The 15803-nt window shown below is 42.9% G+C and overlaps 1 protein-coding gene across 2 annotated transcripts in view; it reads left to right on the top strand.

The window, feature by feature from the left end:
- Nucleotides 1-15803, top strand: part of ubr1 (ubiquitin protein ligase E3 component n-recognin 1) — a 220515-nt gene that overhangs the window by 143047 nt on the left and 61665 nt on the right. For both annotated transcript variants that reach the window (XM_072569440.1, XM_072569439.1), the window contains exons 31-34: nucleotides 917-1010; nucleotides 9080-9232; nucleotides 9461-9558; nucleotides 14740-14830. In XM_072569440.1, coding sequence (XP_072425541.1) covers nucleotides 917-1010; nucleotides 9080-9232; nucleotides 9461-9558; nucleotides 14740-14830 — 436 coding nt within the window. The remainder of the gene's footprint in view (nucleotides 1-916; nucleotides 1011-9079; nucleotides 9233-9460; nucleotides 9559-14739; nucleotides 14831-15803) is intronic.

Below are 15803 nucleotides of genomic sequence, written 5' to 3'. Positions count from 1 at the left end.
AGGTTTATTTGGAAGCTTTCAGAGTACGACTCCTTCATTAGGTAGCTAGTAAGGTAGGACACAGAATTTATTTTGAAGATCAAAGTGTTATACAAATGACACTTAGCATTGAGAGTCTTTGGAGCTCCTTTCCACAGAGTGATGTGGGAGCAGAGTCCTTATGTATAGTTAAGGCTGAGGTGGATTACTGATATTAGTTATCTAATGTAGATTAATATAGATTACGATATAGTCAGGGAAGCAAGGATTATGGGGCAAAGGCATGAAAGTGGAAGTGAGGAATGTTAGATCAGCCATGAATGGTGGAGCCAGCTTGAGGGGCTGAACAGCCTATTCCTGTTCATATTTCTTATGGTGTTATTCAATGTGAGTACTTTTTGGACATTTATAGAGTTAAGAAAAATGGCAAGAATTCAAATAAATTTCATATAATAAAATCATTTCCTTAGCCTATCCTTCTGTTTTTCAGAAAAATTATACTTTGTTGATGACCTCCAAATGAGGTGACTAGTTTATTTTTAAATGTTTCTATTCTCATGATGCATTGGTTTTGCCTTTATTCTTTGGGAATGTGTTGTTCAGGCCCAGCCACGCTGCTTGCATATTTAGATAGAGCAGTTGTGCTTTTGAGACTAAGATATACTTATTTTCGAAGGATACCAAGGGTTTATTGGTCCACTGCTACACACAGCACATAACAGAAATTTGTTCTCTGGAAAGGCTGTTGTTGCTGAGGCAATTGAAGTGCTCAGGACTCTGATCGGTAATTCTAACTGAATGGTGGAACGGGCAAGGTGCTGAATGGTCTGCTTCAGTTCCACTGTTTGGGGGGAAAGACTATCACAGTACCTTTAGAATGATCAGTGGTTTTATCTGAGGGGGGTTCTCTTATTTTGACATATCTCATTTTCTTTAGATGACTGTGACCCCCTAATCATGCACCCTGACCTAGGCTGCGGTACGCATGTAGGAAGCTGTGGCCATGTGATGCATGCCAGCTGCTGGCAGAAGTAAGTTAATATGTGAGTGTACAGTATTTGTTTAACATTTGTTCTTCAGTGGTGCTTGATGTGTAATTTGGTTTGCTGACAATGAATACTCACCATATTAACTAGACACTGAAGTAATTTTGACGTCTAGGATGTTTGTTTCACTGCAGAAGTTAGGGCACTACCATTAAAAATTTCAACAGATTTATTGGAAGCACGAGCTTTCAGAGCACTGCTCCTTCATCAGGTGGTTGTACACGCAACCACCTGATGAAGAAGCAATGCTCCGAAAGCTGGTACTTCCAATTAAACCTGTTGGACTATAACCTGGTGTTGTGTGATTTTTAACTTTGTACACCCCAGTCCAACACCGGCACCTTCAAATCATTAAAAGTTCCACTCTGATCCATCTGCACGTGAGCAGTTGGACCCATGACATCATACTGTTGGTGAAACACACTCTGTGGTGTGAAGGCTGTGCAGCTCTTGAACATCTTCAAAAGCTGACACTGTGTTTTAAACCGTTGCAGACCATAAGCTGTCTTTGCTCTAGCTTCGGGCCATTATCTGCGAAAAGCCAATAGTCTTCATTGCCAATGATTTGCTATAATTTGGTAGTTAGTTAGTAATTTGAGCATGGTTAAAAATAACCTCCTGCTAGACAATTAAAGGAAGTGCTGAAATTAGGTATATACAGCACAACAAAGGGATATGACAGTGAAGTACATAAGGTCAATTTAAAACACAGAAGTAGATCTATACAAAATTGCAAATCCAGTGACCAGTTTGAAGCTTACTCTCAAGGATTTCTCCCCCAGTGTACTCTAACTACTTTGGACCTGGGGACCTTACTTACATTTATGTTGCTACTGGATACAAGTTTAAAAGCCATACTCTGATTTTGTTCGTGGCCCTTCGAGCAGTGTTGTTTCCCACAAAAGCAACCTCTTACATTTATTTTTGTACAAATGTGGGCATCACTGGCAAGGTTGGCATTAGTTGTGTGTCCCTAGTCGCTGTTGAGCTAATTAACTTCCCAGGCCATTTCAGAGAGCTCTTGAATCAACCACATTGCTGTGGGTCTAGTGCCACGTGGAAGCTTGGCCAGGTGAGGACAGTCGATTTCCTTCACTAAAGGACATTGGAGAACCAGACATAATCTTATTACAATTGACAATGGTTACATGGTCACTGTTAACTTTTTTTTAAAAGGAGAGGTGATAGCCTAGTGGTATTATCACTAGACTATTAATCCAGAAATTCAGGTTCAAATCTTGTCATGGCAGATGGTGGAATTCGAATTCCGTAATGATCTGGTTTTGTGAGTCTGCTGATGACCATAAAATCATTGTTTTTCCAACAATTATTGGAAAATCTCATCAGTTCATTAATGTCCTTCAGGGAAGGAAGTCTGACATTCTCCCCTGGTCTGGCCTACATGTGACCCATATGATCACTCTCAACTACCCTCTGAAATAGCCTAGCAAACCACTAAGTTCAAAAGCATATAAGGATGGGCAATAAATTCTGGCCATGAGCCAGGCACTCTGGATTATTAGTCCAACGATGTTACTATTCAGCACAACCATACTCTAAACACACAAAAGAAATTAGATGAAATTTGTTGAGGGTGCAGTTAACAAACGAAGGAATCCCTCTTCATGTCAGGTAGAAAATGTAATTAAGAACTAAGTTGAATACAGAAAGTTTGGAAGGGAGGTGAAAAACAAATAGAAGTGAAGAAGGATTATGAAAAAGGTGGTGGCAGCTAACATCAAAAGAGAATCCCAAAATCTGCAAGTCTTCCTCCAAGCTACACACCACCCTGAGTTGGAAGTATGGCGCTGTTCTTTCGTGGTTCTGCGGTCAAAACTCCCTTCCTGACAACATAGCCTGGAATTGGTGTGGGAACAGGTTCAACTGAGGCATTCAACAGGGTATTCAGTGTTTCTGTTTAACTAATCAATGTGCAAGAGTATGAGGAAAAGGCAGGAGAATGGCACAAAGTCATAATGTTCATTCAGAGACCAAGTTTCAAGTGGCCTACAAATCTAACAATTCTTTTATTCTGTGATGCGTTTTTTAGTAGTAATGTAGAGAATTATTTCTCTCTGCCTGTGTGCCAAGGATGACACAGCACTATGTCTTGCTTGCTGTCTGGCATCTTGCTGTCACCCATGCACATTCTCTGACTGTCGCATACGCACTCTTTATCGCCATCCCCTTCCTTCCATCGCTCCCTCTCCCATCTTGTTCACCTTTTGTCACTTCACTGTCTGTGACCAATTCCACCCAGTATGCTTGCTGTCTGTCACCCTGCACCCAGCACCCTCAGCCTCTGTCAAACCCCTGCCTCCAACTTCACTTGCTGTATCTCTGTGGCCCTTGCCTTCCAACTACCAGTCTGCCCCCCGGCCTTCTGTCTGTCTGTCTCTCTTTGTCCTCAGTATCTTACTATAACCTGTTCTACTACTTTTCATTCTTCAACTTTCTCATTGCAATGTTACCAGTTTTATATATTTTTATTTCACTTTCAAAGTCATCTTCATCTGGCCAAAGTTGGGAGAACTGTAGTACAGACTGAATCCAATAGGTTCAAGCTCTCTGAATCATGTTTTCACCATACTTTCTTGACTCCGCTATTACGATCACTGGGTATGCATTGTCCCACAAACAGCAAGCCCACCAAGATCCTGGTACAGTGGTGTAAAGTCTGGATGATGTTTACCTGAGAGTCTTCAATTTTGACTCCAGATTCCATGAAGGTCTCAGATCACCAGTTCTAAAATGTAAAACAAAACCACTTGCTGCTTACCACCTACCACCTTCCCTCAAAGTTGTACTGTTGTGTTGAACTTGGAAGAAACACAAACAACAGCGAGACACAGAATGTCCTTGTATGGGAATTCCCCAAGTTTATAAACAGATGCTGCCTGTCCGTTGGATAGAATCCTACCTAGCACCAAAGGAAGGCGATTTGATTTGATGTATGGAGGCCAATCGTTTTATCCCCAGAGCATCACTGTAGGAGTTCGTGAAAACTGTGATCTCAGTCCAAGCAACTTCTGCTTCTTCATTAACAATCATCCCTCCATGATAAGTTCAAAATTGGGGATACTTCCTGTTTAGTTCTATTTGCAACTCATTAAAAAATTGAAGCAATCTTTGACTGGATCCATGTTTGGGCTGATAGGCAGCAGGTGACATTCAGTAGCAAGCCAGTGTCCAGCAAGAGAACAAACATAAGGACATAACAAATTAAGGCTCAAGTAGGTCATTCATGCCCTCAAGTCTGCCCCATCATTCAGCAAGATTGATCCTGGGCAGAGCAGCTATAATGTCTCTTTCATGCCTTTGCGTGGAGCCACAGAAAATGGGGGAGATAATAAATGAATATTTTGCATCAGTATTTACTGTGGAAAAGGATATGGAAGATGTAGACTGTAGGGAAATAGATGGTGACATCTTGCAAAATGTCCAGCTTACAGAGGAGGAAGTGCTGGATGTCTTGAAACGGTTAAAGGTGGATAAATCCCCAGGACCCGATCAGGTGTACCGGAGAACTGTGGGAAGCTAGAGAAGTGATTGCTGGGCCTCTTGCTGAGACATTTGTATCATCGATAGTCACAGGTGAGGTGCCGGAAGACTGAAGGTTGGCAAACGTGGTGTCACTGTTTAAGAAGGGCAGTGAGAAAAGCCAGGGAACTATAGACCGGTGAGCCTGACCTCAGTGGTGGGAAAGTTGTTGGAGGGAATCCTGAGGGACAGGATGTACATGTATTTGGAAAGGCAAGGACTGATTCGGGATAGTCAACATGGCTTTGCACATGGGAAATCATGTCTCACAAACTTGATGGAGATTTTTGAAGACGTAACAAAGAGGATTGATGAGGGCAGAGCAGTAACTGTGATCTATATAGACTTCAGTAAGGCATTCAACAAGGTTCCCCATGGGAGACTGATTAGCAAGGTTAGATCTCATGGAATACAGGGAGAACTAGCCATTTGGATACAGAACTGGCTCAAAGGTAGAAGACAGAGGGTGGTGGTGGAGGGTTGTTTTTCAGACTGGAGGCCTGTGACCAGTGGAGTGCCACAAGGATCGGTGCTGGGTGCTCTACTTTTTGTCATTTACATAAATGATTTGGATTCGAGCATAGGAGGTACAGTTAGTAAGTTTGCAGATGACACCAAATTGGAGGTGTAGTGGTCAGCGAAGAGGGTTACCTCAGATTACAACAGGATCTGGACTAGGTGGGCCAGTGGGCTGAGAATTGGCAGATGGAGTTTAATCCAGATAAATGCAAGGTGCTGCATTTTGGGAAAGCAAATCATAGCAGGACTTATACACTTAATGGTAAGGTCCTAGGGAGTGTTGTTGAACAAAGAGACCTTGAAGTGAAGGTTCATAGCTCCTTGAAAGTGGATTCGCAGGTAGATAGAATAATGAAGAGGGGTTTGGTATACTTTCCATTTAGGTCAGAGTATTGAGTACAGGAGTTGGGAGGTCATGTTGCAGCTGTACAGGACGTTGGTTAGGCCACTGTTGGAATATTGCGTGCAATTCTGGTCTCCTTCCTATCGGAAAGATGTTGTGAAACTTGAAAGGGTTCAGAAAAGATTTACAAGGATGTTGCCAGCGTTGGAGGATTTGAGCTATAGGGAGAAGTTGAACAGGCTGGGGCTGTTTTCCCTAGAATGTCGGAGGCTGAGGGGTGACCTGATACAGGTTTACAAAGTTATGAGGGGCATGGATAGGGTAAATAGACAAAGTCTTTTCCCTGGGGTTGGAGAGTCCAGAACTAGAGGGCATAAGTTTAGGGTGAGAGGGGAAAGATATAAAAGAGACCTAAGGGGCAACTTTTTCACGCAGAGGATGGAATGAGCTGCCAGAGGAAGTGGTGGAGGCTGGTACAATTGCAACATTTAAGAGGCATTTGGCTGGGTATATGAATAGGAAGGGTTTGGAGGGATACGGGCCGGGTGCTGGCAGGTGGGACAGGATTGGGTTGGGACATCTGGTCGGCATGGACAGGTTGGACCGAATAGTCTGCTTTCATGCTATACATCTCTGACTCATCATAGCCCTCAACCTCCATCTTCAAGAACTTGTGATCTGCCCTCTTGCTTAAACCAAGCCCTCTAGTTTTGGATTTCCCCACCCTGGGAAAAAAATCTGTCTAATACCCCATTTATGCCTCTCATGATTTTATAAACCTCTAGAAGGTCATCCCTCAGCCTCCGACGCTCCAGGGAAAATAACCTTAGTCAATTCAGCATCTCCCTGTAGCTCAAACCTGGTATCCCTGGCAACATACTTGTAAATCTTTTTGAACCCTGTCTTGTTTCACAACATCTTTCCCATAGCAAGGAATTGCATGCAGTATTCCAAAAGTGGACTAAATCAATGTCCTTGTACAGCCTCCCCACTCCTGCACTCAATACACTGACCAGTAAAGGCTGGCATACCAAATGCCACCTTCACTTTATCTACCTGCAAATCCACTTTCAAGGAACTATGAGCCAAGATTCCAAAGTCTCTTTGTTCAGCAACACTGTGCAGGAGCTTACCATTCAGTGTTTAAGTCCTGCCCTGATTAGGCTTTCCAAAATGCAGCACTCCACATTTATCAAAATTAAATTCCACCTGCCACTCCTCAGCCCATTTGGTCCATCAGATTGGGATCCAATCATAGAATCTCTACAGTGTGGAAACAGGCCCTTCAGCCCAACCAGTCCATACTGACCCTCTTGAAGAGTAACCCACCCAGACCCTTTCCCTTACATTTACCCCTGACTAATGCACCTAACGTACAAATCCCTGAACACTTTGGGACAATTTAGCACGGCCAATTCAACTGACCTGCACATCTTTGGATTGTGGGAGGAAACCAGAGCACCCGGAGGAAACCCACGCAGACACGGGGAGAATGTGCAAGCTCCACACAGACAGTCGCCTGAGGCTGGAATCGAACCCGGGTCCCTGGCGCTGTGAGGCAGTAGTGCTAGCCACCATGCCTTCGTACTGAGGTAACCTCCTTCGCTGTCCATTATACCACCAATTTTGGCATCTTATGCAAACTTACTAACCATATGTCCTGTGTTCACATCCAAATCATTTATATAAATGACGAAAAGCAGTGGACCCAGAACCAATCCTTGTGGCACACCACTGTTCACAGGCCTCCAGTCTGAAAATGAACCTTCTACCAACACCCTCTGTCTTTGAGTCACTTTGAACTCTAAGTGGCTAGTTCTCCTTGTACTCCATTTGATCTAACCTTGCTCACCAGTCTACCTTGCAGAACCTTGTCAAATGCCTTACTAAAGTCTATGTAAGTTATGTCTGCCATTCTGCCATCATCAATCCTCTTTGTTACTTCAAAAAACTCGATCAAGTTAGTGAGGCATGATTTCCCATGCACAAAGCCAGGTTGACTATTCCTAATCAGTCCTTGCAAATAAATGTCCCTCAGGATTCCCCAACAACTTGCCCACCATGGATGTCAAACTCGTTGGTCTGTAGCTCCCTTGCTTTTCCTTACTACCTTTTTTAAATAGTGGCACCAGGTTAACCAACCTGCAGTCTTCCAGCACCTCATCTGTGACTATCAATGATACAAATATCTCAGCCAAAGGCCCAGCAATCACTTCCTTAGTTTCCCACAGAGTTCTAGGGTACACCTGATCAAGTCCCAGTGATTTATCCATCTTTTTGCATTTTAAGACATCCAGCACCACCACCTCTGTAATATAGATATTTTTCAAGATGCCACTATTTATTTCCCCAAGTTCTCTGTCTTCCATATTCTTCACAGTAAACACTGATGTAAAATACTTGTTTAGTTTCTTGGCACCTTGAATGCCTTCTGGAAATCCAAATGCACTACATCTACCAGTTCCCCTTTACCAACTTTGCTTGTTATTTCCTCAAAAAAATTAATCAAAAAGAATTTCCCTTTCACAAAACCATGTTGTCTGTGTTTGTTTGTGTTAAGACAGAAACCCAAAGACCCTGTTGCCCATCTGATGCCAAGGTTCAGGGTATCTTGGCTGGAGAGGAATATGGAGTGGGAGGGAAAGGATCCAGTTGTCATGGTTCACGCAGGCAATAACAACATAGTAGGACACCATAGCAACTGAACAAAGCCTCACCTCAAGCCTGTGTCCTCTACCACCAAGAACATGGGCAGCAGGTGCTTTAAAACATAATCACCACCTGCAGGTTTCCCTCGAAGTTGCACATTGACCTGACTTGGAAATATTTTACTGTTCCTTTTAATGTCAAAAGGGTCAAACTCCCAGGAACAAATTCAAAAAAATGTTTTCCACTGTCTCCACCAGTCTCTGAGGAATGTAACTAATTCAAAGTCTGCAATCCAAGCAATCAAGCTAAATTGGATTGGAAGTTGGATTTGGCAAAACGATTGTGTTACTTTGCCATAAAACGGAGAGAAAATTGATTGAATAGAGTGGACAATTCCACTAATGAGGACAGTTAATTAAAGGGTGCAGGTATAAGGTGGTTGGCTAAAGAATCAGAGGGAAGATGAGACATTCCCTTTTCATTATCAGCTAGTTGTTGTAATGCAAAATCCACTGAAGGGTGAGTGGAAGCAGATTCAGTAGTCACTTTTGAAAGCAAATTCCTTAAATATTTGAGCAGTGAAAATGACAATGCTGTAGGGAAGGAGAACAATTGAACAGCTGCCTCAAAGGAAGGTGGGGTGATGGATCACATGGCTATATGATTCTGTGACCTGGATCTGGAATAGGTTCAGAAACCTGTAGACCTGCAGAATCTTCTGAGAGCTGCAATTTAGTTAAAATTTTGCATTTTTGCAATTTTGCAATTTTAAAATTGAGCATTATAACCTGATTCCAGACAACAGTTGTCATCAACTCTCAAATACTGATTTGGTCATTTGCTAAAATTGATGTCCTGCTTAGGCCAGGAGTAGTGGGGCTTGATCTCTGATGTTTTGATATGTTTAAACCAGCTATTCCCTTTCAGTTAGGAGTTCTGTTTGAAACCACTTTCAGATATCATCTTAGTTTTATTTCCTTCCAACCCCTTTCTCAATCTGCAGATATTTTGAAGCTGTGCAGAATTCAACACGTAACAGGCTCCACGCTGAACTACCATTTGATCTGGAGACTGGAGAGTTTCTCTGCCCATTGTGCAAAGCTCTGTGTAACACTGTCTTGCCAGTTATTCCACAGCAGGCTCACAATTTGGACAGGTAATATACATCTGGCAATTTAATTGCATACCTGATTTCATTTGCTTGAGTGTTGATGAACCGTGTAGCTATGAGTTGTAAGAACTGGTATGTGAATAGCAAATTACCAAAACAACAATTTCACTGTTGCAAAATATTGACCTTTTATAGCAAAGTTCTTCAATCTTTAATGTTCAAATACTCCATTTATGAATTTTAAAAAAAATTATCCTATCCATTGTTTTTCAGCAAAGACACAGAAACTGTAGCGCAGATACTAACTTTATCTCGCTGGTTACAGAATGTGGTAACAAGGATAATTGGACTAAATGCTTCAGACTCGAAAGGTGCGTTCACCAGGGAATTGTTCATTTTAGCGTGAAAGACATTGTAGTTTGAAAAGCAGTCCACCTGCAGTCTGACATCAAACTCATTTCTTATCCTATTCATGCAACACAATATAAAATTACAGCATTCTATCACTCACACCCACGGGAAATTGAGCACTTCCTTGTTATTGTCATGTATTGAAATGAATGACAGAACATGGGTTTGGAGTAGAATTAATTGGTTAATTACTTCAAAGAGTGTCACTAAGTGGGCCAAATGGTCTTCAATGGTGCTATGAGGTTCCTGGCAAGATAGATCACATGAAATAATATCACTCAAACCAGGGAGATCTGTTTACAGAGCACAGCAAGAGACATCTCAGCCCATTTAGTTCATTACAGCTCATTTCCATCCCTGTAAGTCTGCAGCTGTTCTTTCCTGAAATGGCAAGCTCAGGTTACAGTGTTTTTAAAAAAAAAAAAATCCACATCCTACCAGCACATGCCCAAACTGCCCAACACTTTCAACCTGTTGCTAAATAAGGAGACCTTGGAGTGCAGGTTCATAGCTCCTGGAAAGCAGAGTCGCAGATAGATAGGATAGTGAAGAAGGCGTTTGGTATGCTTTCCTTGATTGGTCAGAGTATCGACTACAGGATTTGGGAGGTCATGTTGCAGCTGTACACGACGTTGGTTCGGTGAATTTTGGAATGTTGTGTGCAGTTCTGGTCTCCCTCCTGTTGGAAGGATGATCTGAAATTTGGAAGGTTTCAGAAAAGATTTATAAGGATGTTGCCAGAATTGGAGGGTTTGAGCTATAGGGAGAGGTTGTTTTTCCTGAAGCATTGGAGTCTGAGGGGTGATGTTAAAAAGGTTTATAAAATCATGAGGGGCATGGATAGGGTAAATAGACAAGGTCTTTTCCCTGGAGTGGGGGAATCTGGACCTAGAAGGCATATGTTTAGGGTCAGAGAAAAGGATTTAAAAGGGAGCTAAGGGACAAGTTTTTCATGCAGATGGTTGTGCATGTCTGGAATGAGCTGCTGGAGGAAGTGGTGGAGGCTGGTACAATTAGAGCATTTAAAAGGTATCTGGGTGGGTATATGAATAGGAAGGATTTGGAGGGATATGGGCAAAATGCTGGCAAGTGAGACAAGGTTAATAGAACATAGAAAAGTACAGTTCAGAACAGGATCTTTGGCCCACGATGTTGTGCCGAGATTTAACCCTAATGTAAAATATAGTAGAAACCTACACACCCCTCAACTCACTGCTATCCATGTGTATGTCCAGCAGTTGCTTAAATGTCCCCAATGACTCTGCTTCCACCCCTACCGCTGGCAACACACTCCATGCATTCACAACTCTCTGTAAAAAAAACCTACCTCTGATGTCTCCTTTATACCTTCCTCCTAATATCTTCAAACTATGACTTCTTGTACCAGTCAATCCTGCCCTGGGGAAAAGTCTCTGGCTATTGACTCTATCTATCCCACACATTATTTTGTACACCTCGGTCAGGTCTCCTCTCTTCCTCCTCCTTTCCAGAGAGAAAAGTCCGAGCCTATTCAACCTCTCTTAATAAGGCAAGCCCTCCAGTCCAGGCAGCATCCTGGTAAACCTTCTTTGCACCCTCTCCAAAGCCTCCATATCTTTCCTATAGTAGGGCGACCAGAACTGGACACAATATTCCAAGTGTGGCCTCACCAGGGACTTGTAGATCTGCAGCAAAACCTCACGGCTCTATCCTCCTGTGGATGAAAACCAAAACACTATATGCTTTCTTAACAAACCTATCCACTTGGGTGGCAACTTTGAGGGATCTAAGTACTTGTACACCCAGCTCCCTCTGTTCCTCCACACTGCCAAGAATCCTGTCTTTAATCCTATATTCAGCATTCGAGTTCGACCTTCCAAAATGCATCACTTCACATTTATCCAGGTTGAACTCCATCTGCCATTTCTCAGCCCAGCTCTGCATCCTGTCTATGTCGCACTGCAGCCTGCAGTAGCCCTCGATACTATCGACGACACCTCCAACCTTTGTGTCATCTTTACTAACAAATTTACTAACACACCTCTCGACCTCCTCATCCAAGTCATTTATCAAAACTGCAAAGAGCAGAGGCCTAAGTACAGAGCCCTGCGAGACCTCACTCAACACTGTCCTCCAGGCAGAATACTTTCCATCTACAACCACTCTCTGCCTTCTGTCAGCCAGCCAATTCTGAATCCAGATAGCCAAACCTCCCTGTATCCCATACTTCCTGATTTTATGGATGAGTCTACCATGGGGAACCCTATCAAATGCCTTGCTGAAATCCATATGCAGTATATCCACTGCTTGACTGTCATTGACCTGTCTTGACACCTCCTCAAAGAACTCAATAAGATTTGTGAGGCGTGACCTGCCTCTCTCAAAGCCATGCTGACTGCCTTTAATCACACCATGCTTTGCCAAATAGTCATAAATCCTATCCCTCAGAATTCTTTTCAAAACTTTGCTGACCACAGACGTAAGACTGACTGGTCTGTAATTGCCAGGGATTTCCCTATTACCCTTCTTGAAAAGAAGAACAGCATTCACCTCCTTCCAATCCTCCAGTATGACTCCCGTGGAGAGTGAGGAGGCAAATATCCTCACCAGCGGCTTAGCAACCTCCTTTCTCGCTTCCAGGAGCAGCGTAGGATAAATCTGGTCTGGCCCTGGGAACTTATCAATCTTAATGCTTTCCAAAATTTCTAGCACATCAACTTCATCAATCTTGATCTGGTCAAGACTGTATCCCAGCTCCTCTAAGTTTTCATTTATAACAAGTTCCCTTTCCTTGGTGAAAACTGAAGCAAAAAACTCATTTGGGGCTTCCCCTCTCTGCTCGGACTCCACGCACAAATTCCCTCCACTATCCCTCATCGGCCCTACCTTCTCCCTGATCATTCTCTTATTCTTCACGAATGAGTAAAATGCCTTTGGGTTCTCCCTAATCCTTGTCAAGTCTTTCTCGTGCCCCCTGCCGGTTCTCCTCAGTCCATTTCTGAGCTCCTTTCTAGCAAGCTTGTAATCCTCTAAAGCTGTGCAAGATCCTTGCTTCCTCCACCTTACATAAGCTGCCTTCTTCCTTTTGAAGACAAGCTTCTCTGTTCTCGTCATCCAAGGTTCCTTAATCTTACCTCTTACCTGCCTCAGAGGAACAAATTTGTGCTTCACTTGCAACAACTGCTCCTTAAATAGTCTCCACATGTCAGCTGTGCCCTTTCTATGGAACAATTGCTCCCAGTCTATACTTCTCAACTCCATAAACCGTCATAATTTCCTTTTCCCCAATTGAATATCTTCCCTCGGTAATCGCCCCTTTCACTTTCCAATGCTATGCCAAATGTGAGGCAGTTGTGATCACTGTCACCAAAGTACTCTCTCACAACGAGATCTGACACCTGTCCTGGCCTAAGTACTGAGCACCAAATCAAAAATGGCTTCTTCCCTCGTTGGTCTGTCGACATACTGAGTAAGGAAACACTCCTGAACACACCTGACAAAATTGGCTCCATCTAAACCATCTACACTTAGGAGGTTCCAGTCGATATTGGGAAAGTTGAAATCACCCATAACAACCCTGCTACTTTGGCATTTATCCAGAATCTGCCCACCTAATGAGATCTTCAATCTCTCCACTGCTATGAGGTGGTCTGTAAAAACCCCCAATGCGGTGGTTGTTCCCACGTCCACCCATACTGACTCAGTAGACAAACCTTCCTCAACAACCTTCGTTTCTGTAGCTATGATGCACTCTCTGATTAGCAATTTTACACCCCCTCGTCTTTTTCTACCCTCCCTGTTCTTTTTAAACATTCTAAACCCTGGAACATCAAGCAACCATTCCTGCCCCAGTGAAACCCACGTCTCCATTATGGCCACAACTTCGTAGTCCCAAGTACTGATCCATGCTCTAAGTTCGTCACTCTTATTTCGGACACTCCTTGCCGTAAAGCATACACACTTTAACTGATCCCTTTGTTTCATCGCGTGAGAAACTTGGGATATCTGGTTGGCATGGATGAGTTGGACCGAAGGGTCTGTTTCCGTGCTGTTCATCTCTGTGACTTTACATCCCCTCGCTCTTGTGCAATTAGCTAATGAAGAAAAACATTGTCTACCTGATTGAAACTATTGTAGGACCCCATATCTTCCTGATGAGGGGCTTTTGCCTGAAATGTCAATTTTACTGCTCCTCGGATGCTGCCTGAACTGCTGTACTCTTCCAGCACCACTAATCCAGAACCCCATATCTGCAGGTTGGCGGTGTCGGGGTGGGGGGGTGGAATTGAAAATTATGACTATTGGTGTCCCCCTGTATCCGTGGGTGATACATTCCAAAACCTGCCACGGATGCCCAAAACTGCAGGTAAGAGCAAACCCTATCGTTTAACTGTTACTGGGTTAAAATCCTGGTATTCCCTCCCCAACTGCACTGTGGATCCACCTACAGCACATGGACTACAACAGTTCAAGAAGGCAGCTCACCACCACCTTCTCAGGCAACTAGTTACAGGCAATAAATGCTCCCTCGGTGACACCCATGTTCTATGAGAATGTTTTCTCAATAAGTAATTCAAAATTCCCTTTTGAAAGTCGCAATTAAATCACATTCCAACAGCCTGTTCAAGAGCACAGGCAATATCAAGAAGATCTGAGACATAATAAATATTTCTCTTGTGTGATTGTTTAGTCAAATGTCTCAAGTGTGAGTTGCCTACCGTTCTGCTTGTGGAAGCAGTTTCTCTTGATTTCCTGATTTTGAGTATCTAGGCTAGGTGGACATTTGTGACCGATAAGGCTAAATGATCCAAAAAAAAGGCTTAGAATCCACAAACTAAATAACAAAGGAATGACTAAAATTCAACCTGATCACTTAGCTCTGTTGCTGTTTCCTCTCACCTTACCCACTCATGGTATTGAAGAGAAAAGTGAAACATATTCTGCAAAAGTTTTAATTTGCTTTGAAATTTTCTGAACCTGCGCAGGCAATACACTTGTTTTCTGTCCTAATTCAGCTGACTCATTGGAAACAGCAGCATGCTGCCCTACATCGTTATTTTCTATGTTTAGCAATCAGTGTATAGCTTTGGATATAATACACAAAGCACTTGTATTGATGTGGAGGTTGTTCAGAAATAATTGTCCTTTTTTTCTCTTCCCAGAAAATGAAAGCAAATTAATGCAAGCGAGCCCCACTTCATGGAAAGATGCTGTAGAATTTAGATCTATCCTCAGTTTTGGAGTACAGTCACCGTGCGTAATATAACTTATTTTTCGTATTTTTTCGTAATACACGTATTCAAGATTTTAAAGCATTCAATGAGTATTGAAGGCAGTAATATGTTACCTGAAACACCATGCTAGGTTATTTGTATCATCAATAGCCATGGGTGAGGTGCCAGAAAACTGGAATGTGGTGCTATTATTTAAGAAAGTATTAGGGAAAAGCCAGGGAACTATAGACTGATGAGCCTGACGTCTGTGGTGGGTAAGTTGTTGGAGGGCATTCTGAGGGACAGGATTTACATGTATTTGGAAAGGCAAGGATTGATAAGGGATAGTCAACACGGCTTTATGCATGGGAAATCATGTCCCATTAACGAGTATTTTCAAAAAGTGACAAGATTGACAAAGGAAGAGCAGTGGATGTTGTCTGTATGGACTTCAAGCAAGGCTTACGGCAAGATTCTGCTGGTAGACTAGTTAGCAGGGTTAGATCACATTGAATACAGGGAGAACTAGCCATTTGGAAATAAAATTTGCTTGAAGGTAGGAGACAGAGTGGAGTGGAGGGCTGATTTTTGGACTGGAGGCCTGTGTGCCACAATGATTGGTGCTGGGTCCACTGCTTTTTGTTATTTAAGAAATGATTTGGAGCTGAATATAGGGGGCATGGTTAGTGAGTTCGCATATGACACTAAAATTGGTGGTGTGGTGGTCAGTAAAGAAGGTTACCTCAGAGTACATCTAGATCAGATGAGCTGATGAGTCAAAGAGTGGCAGATGGAGTTTAATTTGGATATGTGTGAGGTGTTGCATTTTGGAAAGGCAAATCCGGGCAGGACATATACATTTAATGGTAAGGTTCAGGGAAGTGTTGCCATACGGAGAGACCTTTGGGGATCAGATTCATAGCTCCTTGAAAGTGGAGTCGCAGGTAGGTAGGATAGTGGAGAAGGCATTTGATTCACTTGCCTTTATTGGTCAGTGCATAGAGCATAGGAGT

The sequence above is a fragment of the Chiloscyllium punctatum genome, chromosome 4 (assembly GCF_047496795.1).
Source record: "Chiloscyllium punctatum isolate Juve2018m chromosome 4, sChiPun1.3, whole genome shotgun sequence".
Taxonomy (NCBI): Eukaryota; Metazoa; Chordata; class Chondrichthyes; order Orectolobiformes; family Hemiscylliidae; genus Chiloscyllium; species Chiloscyllium punctatum.
The sequence above is the reverse complement of the archived record's forward strand: the minus strand, read 5'-3'. Positions and strand labels throughout refer to the sequence as shown.